The sequence below is a fragment of the Delphinus delphis genome, chromosome 3, assembly GCF_949987515.2.
Source record: "Delphinus delphis chromosome 3, mDelDel1.2, whole genome shotgun sequence".
NCBI lineage: Eukaryota > Metazoa > Chordata > Mammalia > Artiodactyla > Delphinidae > Delphinus > Delphinus delphis.
Window position 1 is genome coordinate 20646466 of NC_082685.1, and position 15886 is coordinate 20662351.

At 56.9% G+C, this 15886-nt stretch overlaps 1 protein-coding gene across 2 annotated transcripts; it reads right to left on the bottom strand.

Moving 5' to 3' along the window:
* Positions 1-74: 74 nt before the first annotated feature.
* RGS14 (regulator of G protein signaling 14) lies at positions 75-13940 on the bottom strand. 2 transcript variants are annotated; one of them, XM_060006774.1, is made up of 15 exons: positions 13688-13940; positions 6842-6863; positions 6475-6653; positions 6022-6114; positions 5793-5936; positions 5290-5433; positions 5062-5173; positions 4622-4728; positions 3958-4161; positions 1951-2027; positions 1577-1703; positions 1418-1499; positions 1269-1315; positions 1076-1190; positions 75-794 (listed from the first exon to the last, which is right to left on the bottom strand). In XM_060006774.1, the coding sequence occupies exons 1-15, from the start codon at positions 13730-13732 to the stop codon at positions 592-594; spliced, it is 1701 nt and encodes a 566-aa protein (XP_059862757.1). In that variant the 5' UTR covers positions 13733-13940; the 3' UTR covers positions 75-591. The 2 variants fall into 2 exon arrangements, with proteins under 2 accessions (XP_059862757.1, XP_059862756.1); XM_060006773.1 differs by having other exon boundaries at positions 4622-4734.
* Positions 13941-15886: the final 1946 nt, after the last annotated feature.

Below are 15886 nucleotides of genomic sequence, written 5' to 3' on the forward strand. Positions count from 1 at the left end.
CAGAGGCAACACAGTTTGGGGGTGGGGGCGGCACACAGGGTAGACTGGCACACAAGGAACACGCCCTATGGCAGAATAATAATTATTATTATAACAATATCATACATCCAGGACAAACCCAGCTGCCCCAAGCCAACTGCAAAATCCAAAAGTTCAGTAGCATCTCTGTGGGTAGAGGGAGGGGCTGCCTGCCTGCCTGCACCCCCAGGCCTTACTCATACCAGCTCCCCGAGGAAGAGCCGGCCCCTCTTCCTACTCATTGCTGAGGCCTGGCACATGGTGGGGAGGCTGGCACTGCCAACGCCGCCCCTCCATGTTGGGCACACCTGCACTGGGGGCTAGGCCCACTTCCCCCTGGTGGCCTGGCAGCAAGGGATGGACGAGCAAGCCTGTAAGGGACCAAGTGGTGGCAGCTGTGGAGTGTCACTCCTCTGATTCGCCTCTCCATCCCCTCCCAGCTCTTCCTGCGGGCCTGCCCGTGGCAGGAAGAGGCCAGGGACACTCATGGCACAGACAGGGCATGCAGAGCGGGCCCATGGCATGCTTGGCCCGCCAGGTGCCATGCAGCCGGCCTGGACGGTTGGGCAGCTGTCAGAGGGCCGAGTGCGCAGTGGAGTCTGAGGGGCTCCCCTTGGGCTGGGCCGCTGATTCAGTCTGTGGTGGGGCTTCCTGGGAGTTGGCTCCCTGGGCAGGCAGCTGCAGAAATTCTGGAAGCACCAGGTCCTCTTTGCGCAGAAGGCCCCTCTGGTCATGGGCTCCACTGCTCTGCACCCGGTTCAGCAGCTCCACCAGGCCTGGGGATGGCCACAGAGTCAAGGGGACCATGGGTGCAGACCCACCTATGCTAGCCTACCACAGTCCTGCTGCCCTTACTATGGCCACAGCCTCCCTGACCCCAGCACCAATGCCCCCATCCTGCCCCCTGTCCCAGTCTTTCTGGTCCCTCAACCCCAGTGGACCCTGTTCCAGCCCCAGTGACATCCAGGCCCCTGCCTCAGCTCAAGGCTCTCTAAGGCCACCCACCCTCAACGGTCCCCAACCTTCTGGTCCCTAGCCACCATCATCCCCAATGTACCTTCAATGTCACAGGTCTGCCGCTTCCCAGTGATACTACTGGGTGCCTGGGCCAGCGAGTTCAGGGACAGTGGAGGGAGGTGGGCGGCCTTGTCCTGGATTGTAGGCGGGCCACCCTGTTAGAATGTGGGGTTAGAGCCACAACCGGAAGGGGAGGCTGGCGGGCAAAAGAGGGTGCCCAGTCCCTCGCTCACCTGGCTGAGGCAGGGCGATATGTCGCCAGCTTCAGTGATCTTCACACCTGTGGCAGAGAGGGCCATCGTTCCTGTCTGCCTCTCGCCTGGACCCCCTTCCTCTTGGGCCAGAGCTGTCCCTTACGAGCCCCTGGGCCAACGTCCCTTACCTGGGAGAGCGTCCAAAACCAATCTCTCGGCCGCCACCGAACTCACTAGCTTCCTCAGATCTAGTGGCTGCTTCTCGCCTGGCTGAGGGGACAGGTCAGCAGCCCGCGGGACAGGCAGTCCGCCCCGCTCCGCCCCTGCCCCTCGGCTACACGGCTCACCCGACGAAGCGACACCTGTTGCGGGCTCAGGCCGTGCTTCGCCAGGATGGGCTGCAGCGCCTCCTGCAGCCGCTTGGTGGGCTTGGCGGAGATCCGCACCACGCGCTCCAGCGGCGCCAACTCGAGCCTGCGCGGGACCCCGGCGCTGCGGAAGGTCGGAGAGCCCGCCGCGCCTCTCCCCCAACCCACCTGGGACTGGCCGGAGAGAGGGTGGAGCCTGAACTGGGGAGGTGGGACCTCTTGGGGGTGGGGCCTTAGCCTAAGGGGCGGGGTTAGCGCCAGGGGCAGGACTTGGAGGGAGAACAGCAGCCAGAACTGGGACCCAAACGAGTGCTGGGACCCCCGGACCCTAGACTGGAGCGACAGACACTTACTCGAAAGTGATTCTGTTCTCCAGCCGCACTTCCTGGTCCGCCAGCACGGTGCAGTCCTGATCCAGGACCAGGGCCTTCTGCAGGAGCCAGGCAGGGTCTCAAAATTCCTTCTCCTTCCCTCCTCCCCCATCCCCGGGGTCTGAGGGAATAATCATCACTTCCTCCCAGGGCCTCCACTGAGGCTCCCTAAGGGCCAGAGGGAAGGGCCGGTGGTCGGGTAAGCCATAGAGATGCCGACAGAATACAAGACCGGGCTGGATCAGAGCCTAGTGGCAAGAACGCTGGACATGGGGCTTCTCTGGTGGCGCAGTGGTTGAGAGTCCGCCTGCCGATGCAGGGGACACGGGTTCGTGCCCTCGCCCGGGAAGATCCCACATGCCGCAGAGTGGCTAGGCCCGTGAGCCATGGCCGCTGAGCCTGCGCGTCCGGAGCCTGTGCTCCGTAACGGGAGAGGCCAGTGAGAGGCCCGCGTACCGCAAAAAAAAAAAGAATGCTGGACAGACTTGGAAAAGGAACAGAGTTATGAGAAACATGGAGGTGGGGTGGGCACGAAATGGTAATGGGGCTGCTTGGTTAAGGGGTAGGCTTAAATCCTGGAACATGGGGGCCACCTCTTCCTGAGCCAGGTCAGGATCTGCCTCCTGGACAGCTGCCCCTTGTCCCTCAGGCATGGGAAAACCAACTGGACCAGCTGGACGCATTTCCTCCCTCACCACCTACCTTTGGTCAGCCACCCAGGCCTTGTCCCTTTTTTTTACACTTGTCCACTTCTCTCCATTCCCACCTACTAAGGACACTTCTTGTCTCCTCACTGCAAAAAGGGCTTTTCCCCGCAAGACAGCTGTGAGGCCAGAAGGATGCGAAGTATCTGGCACAGTGCCTGGCACACAGTAGGTACATAAAAGTAGCTGTAGTAATTACCACCCCTGGAGGCCCTGCTGCCTGCACCAGCCCGGGGCTGGGAGGCAGCCTCTTCCAGGCAATAGGCCTGTGCTGTGCTGCAGGGACAGGTGGAGTGTGGGTGGTGAAGTTATATTTAGCAGACATGAAAACCCATCAGGGCTGCAGAGGCTGCCTGGGTGGCCCAAGAAAGTGGGCAGAGCTTCTCTTACTGTGGCCCTCATACTCCCATGCTCCAGGCCCCTGAACCTGTACTGCACTTCTTCCCACCTGTGCCTGGAATGTCCTCCCCCCACAGCTCCGCCAGGCAAACTTGTCCTCATCCTCATCAACGGCCACCTCTCCCATGAAGCCTCCTGGGACCAACCAGAAATGCCTTCCTTGACCCAGAAACTCTCTGGAACTTCAACTCCTCCTCCTGATCACATCCTGCCTAGCTCAACTCCAGCCTTTGGACCTAGAGGACAGAACTCAGCCTGGCTCCCTCTGCCCCCACCTGGCAGGGGCTTAGGACTGTTACTGGGTGAATGAAATCCTGATGCGTCTCCCTGGGATACAGCATCCTTCCTTTAGATTTCCCCTTATTGGATGGTTTAGTTTAAGTGAATTTTGCCCTAGCCTCCTCTTTAAAGCTATGCTAGTTTGTACCTAAAGGAAAGTTTTTCATAGGTTGGGTGCAGTTGGGTGCCCCTGGTGGCAGAGGAAGTAAGGGATCCCCAAATGGCCATTTCAGGGATGGGCAGTCTGAACTCTGGGAGTGACAGGGAAAAACTCAGCTCCAGCAGTGGTTTTCCCCTACTCTTCCTCCCAGAGACTATCACAGTGAGGATGATGGCTGAAGCTAGAAACCAGGATGGGAATGGGGTGGGGACAGGATTTTCATGGGATGAGAGTGGATATCTGAGTTTGAGTAAGGAGTTGGTGCTGGGTTGATTTGGAGTTGGGCATGGGGCAGGGGGCTGGAGTTAGGAAGGGGGTGGGGATAGGGGATGGGGTTGGAATTAGAAGTGGAATTGGTGTTGGGGTCATGGCTGAGCAGAGACAGGAATGGGGGTGGGTTCAGGATCCGAAAGGGAGTTAGAGTTGGGGAACAGGCCAGGTTCGCACCTGCTCATTGCCCACCAGGTAGACCTTGATGTCAGGTAGAGAGAGGCCTCGTTTCTCACAGATGCCTTCCAGCATGTCACGGATGGTGAGGCCAGGTCGGGCTAGGGCCAAGGAGGCTGTGCCATCAGGCAGGTACACGCAGCAATACTTCCCTGGTCGGCTTTCACTCTCGCCTTCTGAGCTCCCAAGGCTCTTCCGGTGGCTCTGATTCAGAGCAGGTGTCAAGGGAGGTGATGTGTACACACGCAAGGACACACAGACAGGTACACAGACAACGTAAGCTCACTGGGGCACACACAGGCATACACATGCCCAAGGGCACACTTGTAGGCAGGCAGGATACATCCTCCTACAGGAATACATGTATGCTCACCCAAACGTATGGGCACCCAGAGACAGGTCCACCCACTGACTGCTACACACGTGTTGTACACACCTGGGCACCCACATGTGCACACACATCAGCTGAAGAGGATGTGCACCCATAACATGCATGGGGCCCAATGTGGTGAGGACAGGAAGAAAGTGAGGAGGCTGAGTGGTTGGCCATGTGGATCAAGTGGAGGATGAAGTGGGGCCGGTGACTTGGAATGAGGGTGGTCACACAAAGGGGCCTGAGTAGTGGCCCGAGCCCACACCACGTCTCCCCCAGCAGTGGGCTCACCTCAGATTTGCTGCTGACAAAGGCAAGAAAGCCGAGGTCCAGACTGGCAGAGGAGTTGAGGGACCCCTGGGATTCTCGGCGCAAGGCTGAGTTTGACGCGCCGCCCCCTAGTTCTAGGGGAGAGGGAGAATGAGCAGGACAGCCCCTCCCCCAACCCCTCTGCCGGGGCCTCTCCCCAGCCAGGCGGACCCTGTTGGAGCCCTTTACAGGGGTCTAACGTGGTTTGGGTTCCTGGAAGCTTCGCTGCTGAGGGGGGCTTCCCAAACTTCTGGGGTCTAGCGTGGGAACCGAACCACCAGGGGAACATGGGGGGCACACGGACCTGCATTTCGATTTTCACAGTCTTAGAGACTGCGGGACCAGTAGGAGGAAGGGGGTGTTCTCCAGGCTTGCCCAGACTCCCGACCCCGCTCATCTCTGCGGCCCGCTCCTGCCCTCACCTCTGCGGAAGGACAAGCGGAGTGGGCGGCCCCCAGGGCCCTCAGCAGGAGGCAGCTGCCCCAACTCCTCCACGCCCAGCGGCAGCGACTTTCCGGGCTTCAGCTTCGGCTTCTGCAAGATACAGGGAAGCCACTGGCACTGGGCCGGGCCCCACCCGCAGGCAGACCGTGGGCACACCCTCGCAGATCTGCACCCGGTCGCCTGCCCCCACAGGCCGTCGTCCGCACCTTTCTCGTGGCGTCAGGGCTGCCAAGGCGCGAAGAGCCAGGTTCCCGCAGGGGGCGACCCTCGGCCTCCGCAAGGAGGCACTCGCGGTACAGCGGGGATTTGACGAAGCGTGCATAGCTGTCAAACTTCATCAAGTTGAAGATCTGCGGAACCGGCGCCGGGGCGGTGAGCTGGAGTGGGCGCTCTGCGAGCCGCCAGAGTCCCAGACCCGGCCCTGGGGCTTGGCGGCGTCCGCAACCTAGGGAGCGAGCCCCTAGCCCTTCCTTGCTCCAGGTCCCGCCCCTAGTCCCTCCTTCACTGTCTCCTCTAGTCTTACCTCTGACCCGCGCCCTGCCCAACGTTTAGCTGGGTCCCAGCATCCAGATTTGCACTCTTCCCCACCCCATCCCCACCATCTCTGCCGCTCAAGGTCCGCCGCTGGATCTGGCCCTGCCTCTGCTCCACCGAGCTCCCTTCCAAGGCGCTGCCCCTTATCTCAGGCCGCGCCTCCGGGACCGCTCACCTGAAGCTGCTGTGCCCGGAACATGTCTGGTCGGGGCTCTGCCAGCACCTCCTCGCCGAGCCAGGCCTGCCTGTCGATGTTCACAGGGCTCAGTGCCTGGCTGGACAGAAACTCCTGGTAGATGTTCCGGGCCTCCTGAGCTAACTGGGGCAGGACGGACAGGAGAAGGTCAGGGGCATGGCTCAGGCCCTGGTCTCATCTCGCCACCTCAGTTCCCCCTTCTCCCCACCTGCTGGGTGTCGCTGGCGGGGATCTGCTGGAAGCGCTCGCAGGCCTTCCAGAATGTCACGTTCTCAGCACTGAACTCCTTCTTCAGGAACTCCTGGGGGTGGGGAGAAGGGGGCACAGACACAGAGGCGAGACACAGAGACCCAGTCAGGGGATGTGGTCCAAGAGATTGGTATAGAGAGAGGGCCAAGAGGCCAAGCCAGACAGATAGGGTCAGACAGACAGATGGGATGAGATCCGGAGGCACAGAGAGAAAATAAGAGGCAGAGAGAAGGAAACATCCCAGCTGGGAGAAGAGTAAGAGGGTGCCAAAGAAAGGCCAGATGAGGCAGCTGACAGAGGAGTCCCACTCTGGCCAGCCTGAAACTCCATCCATGCCCTCTCCCATGCCCCCTACCCTTCCCCCCATGGTGGCCACTGCCATCTGCCCTCCCTATCCCACCCCAGGGCTTACAGTGAAGTAAGCCAGGCCCAGCGGGTCCTGCAGCAGCCGCTCGAAGGACAGGCCCCAGCTGGCCACAGGCTGCTCCTCGGTGGGGAAGGGGCTGCTGGGGCCACTGGGAAGGCTGTGGATGCTGAGGGAGCTGCCTCGGCCCTCTCCCTGGCCCTGGGGCCCCGCCGTGCTGCTCAGCTCTGCAGGGGGATGGACAAGTGCAGCTGAGCCTTGCAGCCTTCCCCAGCCCCTGGCCCAATCCCATCTCAGGTACTTTTCCTGGAAAGACAGCAAATGGCAGGGGTATCCCCACGCTGTTTCCACATACACCCCCCTCAGCCCCCACCCCCACCCCAGCCAGGCTTCCTCCACATACTCTGTCACTTACCTCCATCTGAGACAGCCACAACCTACAAGAAACCCGAGGTAGAAAGTCAGAGTAGAGCCCAGGGTGGATTCTCAAGGGATAGTTCTAGGCCCAGCCCCCAGGACTGGAGCTGTGTTCTCTGCCTGCAGGGCCACACTGGGCATTCTCAGCCAGGTCACTGCTTGCTCAGGGTTTTGCTCAGGCTGCCCCTGGCTCCCCTTCCATCATGTGCCAACCACTGTGTGCACTGGGACTTATACCAGGTACATCCCAGTCACCCCTGTTGACCCCCAGCACCCACTGGGTGAGCCTGGGTGTAGAGCATGGTGGGTAGGAACACAAACTTTTAATCTTGTCTCTGCCACTAACTAGTTGTATGACTTTGGGCAAGTAACTTGTTTGTCTCCATCTGTAAGTGAGGGATGATGATAATAATAGTTAACTTACTTCCTGGGCCTGCTGTGAGGATCAAATCAGTTTAATATATTTCCAGCGTCTAGAATAGTGGCCAGCATGTGGCAGGTGTTATAGCAATGTTTGCTGTTGTCTTTGAGGAAGGAGAGGTGTCTCTGTAACTGATGATCTCCTTATTGCAACTGCCTCCTCTTGGAAACACCCCACCATGGGCAGGGCATAGGATGCTATTTTATAGTAGAGAGCAGTGGTTCTCAAACTTTAGTGTGCATTAGAATGATGGCGGGGGGGAACCTCCAGAGATTCAGTTTCAGGAGAGCCTAAGACTCTCCGTTTCTGACAAGATTCCAAGCACTGATGCTGCTGGTTATGGACTACCCTGTGAGTAGCTGTAGAGGCCAATCCCTTCCTCTGCGCATCCCCCCTTCCCCCACATGCACAACTCTGGCTTCTCTGGGAATCCCAACCATTAGTGAAACAGAAAAACCCTCCTTTCAAAATGACTCTTGCAGTGGTTTCCCTCGGTCTTCCTACCCTCCTAGCAAATCCTCCAGCTTCCTCATCATCTATACACACAAGGTGGTCTCTACCCCTCTCTGACTCTGTTCTGGGCCCTTTCTCCCTCCCACATCTCCCCAGCTTCAAACACACATAGCCAACTTCCTGCTGACATCTCCACCCAAATGCCCCACAAGCCCTTCTAACTCAGCCAGTCCCAATTGGAAACCACGTCTGCCACCACCAAAGCAGGGCACGGAACCAACTTCCCTGAATCTGGTTTTCCTCCCATCACCTGGGCTCCTAACACCAGGGCTTGACTGATCCCCAGTTCCTTCCTCCCTCTCACCTCCTACATTTTCACTAGGTCCTGTCACAGGAGCTTCTGCCACCTGTCCCTTCGTTCCATCCCTACTGGAAACAAGTCTGCAAACATCTCCTCCCCAGGAAGCTTCTCCCTGCCCTCCCAGCTGGAATCTCCCTCTCTGTTCCCCAACCTGGGAGCACCCGGGTCACATATCTGTGGGCCAGAGCTGGCCTGCAAATAAGTAGGACATTATTAATATCAGAATGTTTTTGGTTTTTTTAAACTTTAAAGGGGTTTCCCACATATGAAAGTCAGGAGTTTTACGTGAAACCCCAGCTACCTTGAGCTTCTTCCCAGCATGGCAACCTTGGCTGGCCCTGAGCAGCAATCGCTTTCCCTAGAAGGGTTTCACACTCTCCTCAGAGATCTCTGGGGCCAGTTTGATGCATTTATGTTATTTATGGAGGCAGACCCCACACTACCTGAGTTCACATTTGTGCTGTGTGACCTTGGGCAGAGTACTTTACCTCTCTGTGCCTTAGTTTCTCCCTCTATACAGATGGGGCAAATAATGGTCAGGACTTCAAAGGCTTGCTGTGATTAAATAAGTTAAATATACATAGAAAGAGAACTCATAACACTGTCTGGCATGTGGTAAATATTTAAGGAACATTACTATTATTGTTGTCGCATTAGTATTGGTGTCTGGCCCTGCTTTCAATTTTGCCAAGCCCTGCGGTAGAGGGAAGAACACAGGGATCGGGTCTGTCAGACACGGATTCAAATCCTAGCCCTGTCCTTTTCTAGTTTTATAACCTTGGGCCCCTCCCTGAGCCTGCCTCCAAGCTGGAGCACAGGGCTAAGACATTATGGAGGAGGAGGGAAAGCTTGTGCAGAGGGAGGCTGGACATGGAACTACCCTGCACGCCCTCCCCTGGCTGCCCCAGCCTTCGCCTTCCTGCCTTTGCACTTGCCCATCTCACAGCTTCATAGGAATTCTCTCCCAGGGCTGCAGGACAAAGTCTCAACTCCTGGGGTGTGTGAAGGGGACAAGTTGAAGCCCAAGGTCCCTTCCAGCTGTTCTTTCCCTTTCCTGGCCGCTGCCCTCATGCCTGCACCTGCCTGTCCCACGTTCTTCCTCCCCAGGCTGCTCTGTGGCTGTTCCCAGCCTTGGTTACTGCCCTCCGTCCAGGTCTCCAGGAACCATCCTGACTTTCCTCTCCCACTCTGCGGTGGCCACCTGGCCCTCCCTCTTCCCCGCACCCAGCACACACCGGGCCTCTCGCTGGCCCACCCTCCAACCCAGGACTCAGCTTCTCCCTTGCTCAGGGCTCTCCACGGCACTTTTCGTGTGTCAGGGGGTGGGGCACGGGATGCTCTTGGGCAGCCCAGGACCCCAGGGAAGGCAGAGGGCTCTGGGCTTGGCTTCACTCCTATTTCGTTTTGTTCTTTACATCCTGTTGAATGGATTGTGTCTTTATGTGGGGCTGGCTCCCAGGCCCTCTTCCGGCCCCACTCCTCACTCTGGGAGGCAGAGCAGTTGCTGGGTTACCGCTGAAGCTCTGCCTGAGCCTGACTAATAAACCCCTTCAGCCTCCCCCATTGCCCTCCCCCTCACCTCCACCCTACACTTCATCAAACTTCTATTTTCCCCACACCCCTTCACACTCCTGCTTCCTGCTTTACTATTTCCTCTGCCTGGTATCTGCTCCTGTTTCCCCCACCTTACAGCTCTCCAGTCTCTGCCTGTTGACATCAGTCTTCCCTAAACTCCAGTTGCCCCGAATCCCCCTGCCCACCACACTGCTGCCCACCTATTTGTAGGCCTCTCCCCTACCAGCCTGTAGCTCCTGGAGGGCAGGCCTATACCGTAGGAGAGAATCAGCCTGAACTCCCTCCTCAAAGAGCACCCTCTTTGCCCAGGTGCTCCCAAGCAGCCACAAGGGCCCAAGTTGCCCTCCCCTGCCCTCACAGGAGGCGCTGGCACCCCCTTTGCCAGGGATGCTTTGACTCCGAATGCCCCATGCAGTTCTTCCTGGGCCCCTCTAGATATTAATAACCTGGTCTGAGACAGGACGGAGATCCAGAAGTGGCAGGGAGCGGGGATGGGGTCCAATTCCAGATTGACCATTCTGAGGCAAGTAACTTCCCTTCTCTGGGGCTCAATTTCCCCCTGGGTAGCATAGGGCTCAGCATTCCCAACCTCCTGGAGCTGCCAGGAAGGGTGAGTCAGCGAGGCCCCATTTGTGAATGTGGCAGGTGTGCAGCAGGGAGAGTGGCATGCTGCTGCTGCCGCTGCCTGGGGCTCTGATCTGCCCAGGCTCCTGGGTCTGGGGAAGTTGTGCTGAGCAGGGCTGGCCTTGCCCCACCCTGGCTTGCCTGAGGAGAAGTGGTGAGTGAATGGGAGAAAAGGGGAAGAAAGGAGGAGGAAGGGTGTGGTGGCCAAGCGGCAACCCCAACCCATGGTCTGGACTCAGTTTGCCAAACATTTTTCCTTGGAAATGGGCCCTGGGGGAGCCACTGGTATCTGAGAATACAAAGATGAGGGTGACCCGACATTTCCTGAGCTCTCCGACAGAGAGAGAACATGGACGGCACACATCCATGTCACACATCCAACCTCACATCCTTATCCTATGTGGCAGGTATTATTACGCCTATTTTACAGATATGGAAACCTTGGCCCAAAGAAATCACACAGCTGGGAAGTGCCTGAGCTGAAATTAGGGCCAAAGTGTGCCTGACTCTGGAAACCTAAGGTCTCCCCTCCACTGAGCTGCCTTCCTGGGTGAACAGCAGACGTACCGGGGACCTGGGAGCCCCAGGGCCTCAGCCCTTGTGGCATAGATGGGCAAGGTCGATTGGGGTAAAGGGCTCAGGGGCTCCTGGATGAATTCTGCCCCCTGGAGGGGTGACTTCAAAGGGAGGGCTGATTTACTGAGCGTCTTCTGGGCTTGGCCCTCTATATCATCATCTTATTTCATCCTGGCTTGGGGTGACTGAGGCCCAGAGATCCTCTCTGGGTAGACCCACTGAGAACCCTGGCTGCCTGGCTCTTCAGCCTGAGTCAGCTTTGTGGAGCTGGCCTATGGCCCTGAGCTAGACTCCAGGAATGTAGGCCAAGGTACAGTGGGCTCTGCTTTCCAGGTCCTCCTGTGCAGGGAGACTAACTGGGCACCCTGAGAGTGACAGGATGCAATAACTGCTCCTCTCCAGGCTTTAGGCTCGCCAGCCCTTGGGCCTTGTCCCTGTACACACATCATGTTTCCCTGCGTGTAGGCCTTTCCCCATGCTGTTCCCTCCTCCAGCTGGCACATCCTTTCAGGACATCTTCCACACCAACAATGCATGAAGTGAGTGGAGAAGTTTGTTCTCCCTCCCGGTCTTCCTCAAGCTTTCTCTATTCCTGACCTACTGCTCTTATCCAAACCTTAATTTTATTCTGGTATTTGCGCTCGTGCCTTTTGTGCCTTGCCAGACCAGGAGCTGTTTGAGGGCAGGGCCTTGGTCTTGATGCCTGGGACAGGGCCAGCACTGAGCAGGCCCTAAGGAGGGATTGTTGAATGAATGCATGAGTGAACAAATGAAGTGGGAGTTGGGACTCTGTGAAGGCATCTCTGGGAGGGAGGCTGGGAGCCATCTGTAAGTGACAGGTTTCATTGCAACCCCCTGACAAGCTGAGTGGCAGAAAGACGAGGCTGACAAATGAAGTTGCCTCAGCAGGGAATGACGGTGGTGGTGGGTGGGGTTGGTGGCAGGAGGAGATGGGGGAGGACGAAGCCAGGCAGTTCTGGGAGGTGGAGGAGACCTGGCGTCGAGTCAGATTGGCCTGGTTCAAAAGCGGGTCCCTCTCTTGCCAGCTGCCCTTAGCATGTCATGTACTCCTTTGAACCTCCCTTAGGAGGTGACTCATGGAAGGAGGCTGACAGCTGGCCTACATCTATGCACATCCGATGCTGGTCTGTCCCTCCCTGTCTCAGCTGAGTGTGGCCTCAGAAGGCTGCCCGATGGCCAGCAAGTGGCCAATCTGTGACCCTCGGGATTCCAAGAGGTGGCACAGAGTCCAGAATGGGCCCGGAAAGGGCAAAGATAAACCTGTGTGTGAACGTCGCTGAGAAAAGCAAGTCCCTGGGCTTGCAGGGCTGGGGGTAGAGCTTGGGGGCCTTCCCTGCTCTGAATGACTCTTGAGTAGAGAAGCTATAGGTTGATGTGGGATGGGCAGAGGCTGGGTCTGTCTCTGGGCCCCCTCAGCTGCCCTGCAGTTCTGGGCACTGCCCAGAAGCAGCAACCCAGTTGCCCTCTGGGGTGGGCGTGGGAGTGGGTGTGTTCCTCCTTGGCCTGGATGCTTTGGGAGGGGTGAGCCAAGCATCATGCCTCCAGGGAGTGCGAGGCCCATGGATGCTCGAACTTCCAAAGTCATTTTGATGGTAGAGATAGTGAGGTGGGGGACATGGCCAGCTTGGAGGGATTTGCCTCTCTCCTGCCCAATAAAGAGATGCTGGAGGAAGAGGTATGGAGACAGGTCTTGGGAATTAGGAGGAGGAGTAAGGGTGGGGAGTGGCTCAGCTTCTTGGTGAGGCAGGGGATCCTTGAAAAGGGGCTGAGAATGAAGGGGGGCATTGGGCTGACATTTATGGAACCCCCATGGTGGGTCAGGGGGCTCATATTCATTATTCCACTTAATCGTCTCAGCAAGCCTTTGAAATCCCTTTCAAACTCCTCCTTTTATAGATGAAGAAACTGAGGGTCAGAGAGGACCCTCTAGTAAGGGACAGCAGAGCTGAGATTAGAACCCAGGTCTCTCTGGACCCATTGGCTTTGTCCCACAGTACTAGGCTGGGGCTGGGTAGGCGACTAGGACACTGGACTTTCTGGAGTTTTTAGGAGGGGCTGGGACTCTGCCAAGTGGCCTGGTGCCCTAGGGAGAGAAGAGAAGACCGACACAGCCAGTTCCATCTGCTGAAGCGGGTCTCTTCAAGGGCAGCTCTCACCTGGATGCCAAGCAGCCAGGGAGAGGATTTAGCAGCAGCCAGGGGCACCCTAGTGCTCAGCTCCCCCCACCCGTCCTAGTAGCCCAGGAATAGAACAGACAGAAGCTGTGCCAACCGGGCCTGACCCTGCTGACCCATCCCAGGCTGCCCAAGGACGGCTAGTTCTGGCAGGAAGCCTCTGGAGTAGGTCTAGGTGGAGGTCAGTGACCCATTAAAGGCTGCCCCTTACCTGACCTTGGGCATCAGGACACTGGGTGAGGGAGGGGGCTGAGGTTAAGTGAGGTATGGGGGCTTGGGTCCCCGTAGGGGTATACAGGGGGCAAAGGGCATGCCGGGACTCCCTGCTACCCTAGGATGCAGTCAGCCCCAGATGGTGCCAAAGTAGTAGGTAAGAGAGCAGTGGGGACTGGGCCAGAAGCCTATGCCTGCTCTCCTCTGGCCTCATCACCGGAGTGGCCCCAGGTCCCCATCAGAACCATCTGGAAGGTCCTGGGATGAGGGTGCCAGGTTCTACCACCTGCTGCTGCCTCTCCCCAACTTCTCCCGCCCGATGGCAGCATGCAGGCTCTAGCCCAGCCCTGCCGGGTGTGCCTGTTGGGCTCCACCCTGGGTGTGCCCACCCCCTCCCTGTGGGCCTGGCCTGGAGCCCGCACTCACCATGCGTCCGTTGGGGACGCCCAGGTGCTTGGGCTTCCCTGGCATGCCGCTGCTGTTCACGGGTCCCCACTGCGGGGGGCGCCCACCATGGGGACTGTAGGCAGCTCTGGCCAGAGCCTGCACGGCGAAGGGCAGGCAGCAGAGAGAGAGCCCAGCTCCGCTCCTGCGGGCCCTCACATCCTGAAACACCAGCTCACTACCTCTTTTCTCTTCCACAGGAAGTGTCTCTATAGAAACCGAACCACAGAAAGAAGCAAGGTCTAAGAGAGCGAATGTTTCTTCCTACACACACACACACACACACACACACACACACACATGCGCGTGCGCACGCGCACACACACATTCACACGCACATACACATGCTGCCAATGCACCCTTGGCAGTGCCCCATGCAGGCACCAACACACAGCAGAGGCCTCTGTGTGCCCAACAAGGAGCCCAGCCTGGTCTGGCCCAGCCTGGGGAGTTCCAAGGGCACATCTGGGCACACAGAAGTACACATTCACACACCTAGGCAACTTCATACACCCTGCAGGGGCTACCATAGACACAGGGACATGTGTACTGTGATGTAAGTGTCCACTTACGTACTTTACTTAGCACATACCTATCCCACACCGGCTGTGTGCTTGGCATGTGCACACTCAGCACCCCTCCCCCGGCAGTTGTGCACGTGCAGTTACTACCTCTGTCCTGAGACATCTCCAGGCTGTCCTTTGCAGGCCTGTTCCTGGGTGTGGACAGATACATTGCATGCATGGTCATGCACACACAGACCCTTCAGGTGTACAGGTTAGAAACACACAGGTTCTCCCTCGTCAGGAACACCTGAGCGTTCGGTCATATGTATGCACAGCCCTTCGGACATGTGCATGTGACAGGCACATCTGCCTGTCACATATGAACACAGGCACATATGAACTCAGACACCCCAGTGACATGTGCAACCAAGTATGCACACGCTCGCCCACCTGCGCAGGGAACAAATAAGGTGCATCTGTGCCCAAAGACACGTGTGCGTTTATAGTCATTCACATAAAAGTCCTACCTTGGTGTAGTACTGTCGACTGAAGAGGGACACCCTGCTTCCTCAGCCTGGCCCAGTCCTCAGTTGGCCTCTTTCTTACATGTGCATGTACCCACTATGGGACTTGTATTTTACCTAAGTATGGCCTTACTTAGAGCCCTCAAGTCACCCACCACTCCAGTTTGGACCCCTCTTTCTACAAGGATAAGGTGACATCCCTCTTTCATATTCTACCCTCTACTCCACTGCCCCCTTCTAGGGCCATGACCCAAAACCTTCAGAGGTGGAAACTGAGTGATTCTTCACCACAAATTCATGTCCTAGTCCTCCTGGGCACACAGCTAAACTTTAATTTCCCAGGCTCTCTCACAGTCAGGTGTGGCCATGTGCTAACTAGTTCCCGCCAACTGAATGTGAGTGGAGTGATGTGTGCCAAGGCTTTTCAGCCCTTTGTGTCCTCCACATTCTCTCCTTCCCCTTTAGCTGACTGGATACAGAAGATGATGAAGCCCTAAGGGCTTGTGGAGCCACAAAAAGGAAGGAGCCTAGGTCTCCACATTAGTGTAAGAAGACAAGCCATCCATCAACCAGGAACACCAGCCTTGGACTGTTAAGGGAGAGAGAAATCAACTTCTTCTAGCTGTTTTACACATTAGAGTCTATTTGTTATAGCAGTTAGCATTATCCTAGTTAATATAGCTCTTCACCCAGTCCTAACTCACTTCTTTCCAGACACCTTGTTCCAGGTCAGACAGACAGAGAGATTCAATAAAGTCAGACTTGGTGTGTGTATTGGGACTTGCATTTGGGCCTGGAGCATTGCCAATGGTGGTCTGAATAAGGTGCATGACGGTGTCAGTATACCTGTGATGGGGGGTGGCTGTGTCATGGATCCGGGCCTAGCCTCATAGGGGGTTTTAAAGTTTACAAGCTCTCCCCCCTAACATGACCTCTAGACCAAACATTCATTCTTTCACCAATTACTTATTAATCAACTTCTATGTGCCAAGCACTTTTCTAGATGCTGGGGATTAAGTAGTGACTATAGCTGATAAAAATCTAAGCCCTCATGGAGGTCTAGTGAAATGCACATGTCCTTGTTTGCACAGATACAGATAAATCTCTGAAATATACATACATATATATATCGCTAATTTTAAAAAGATGTC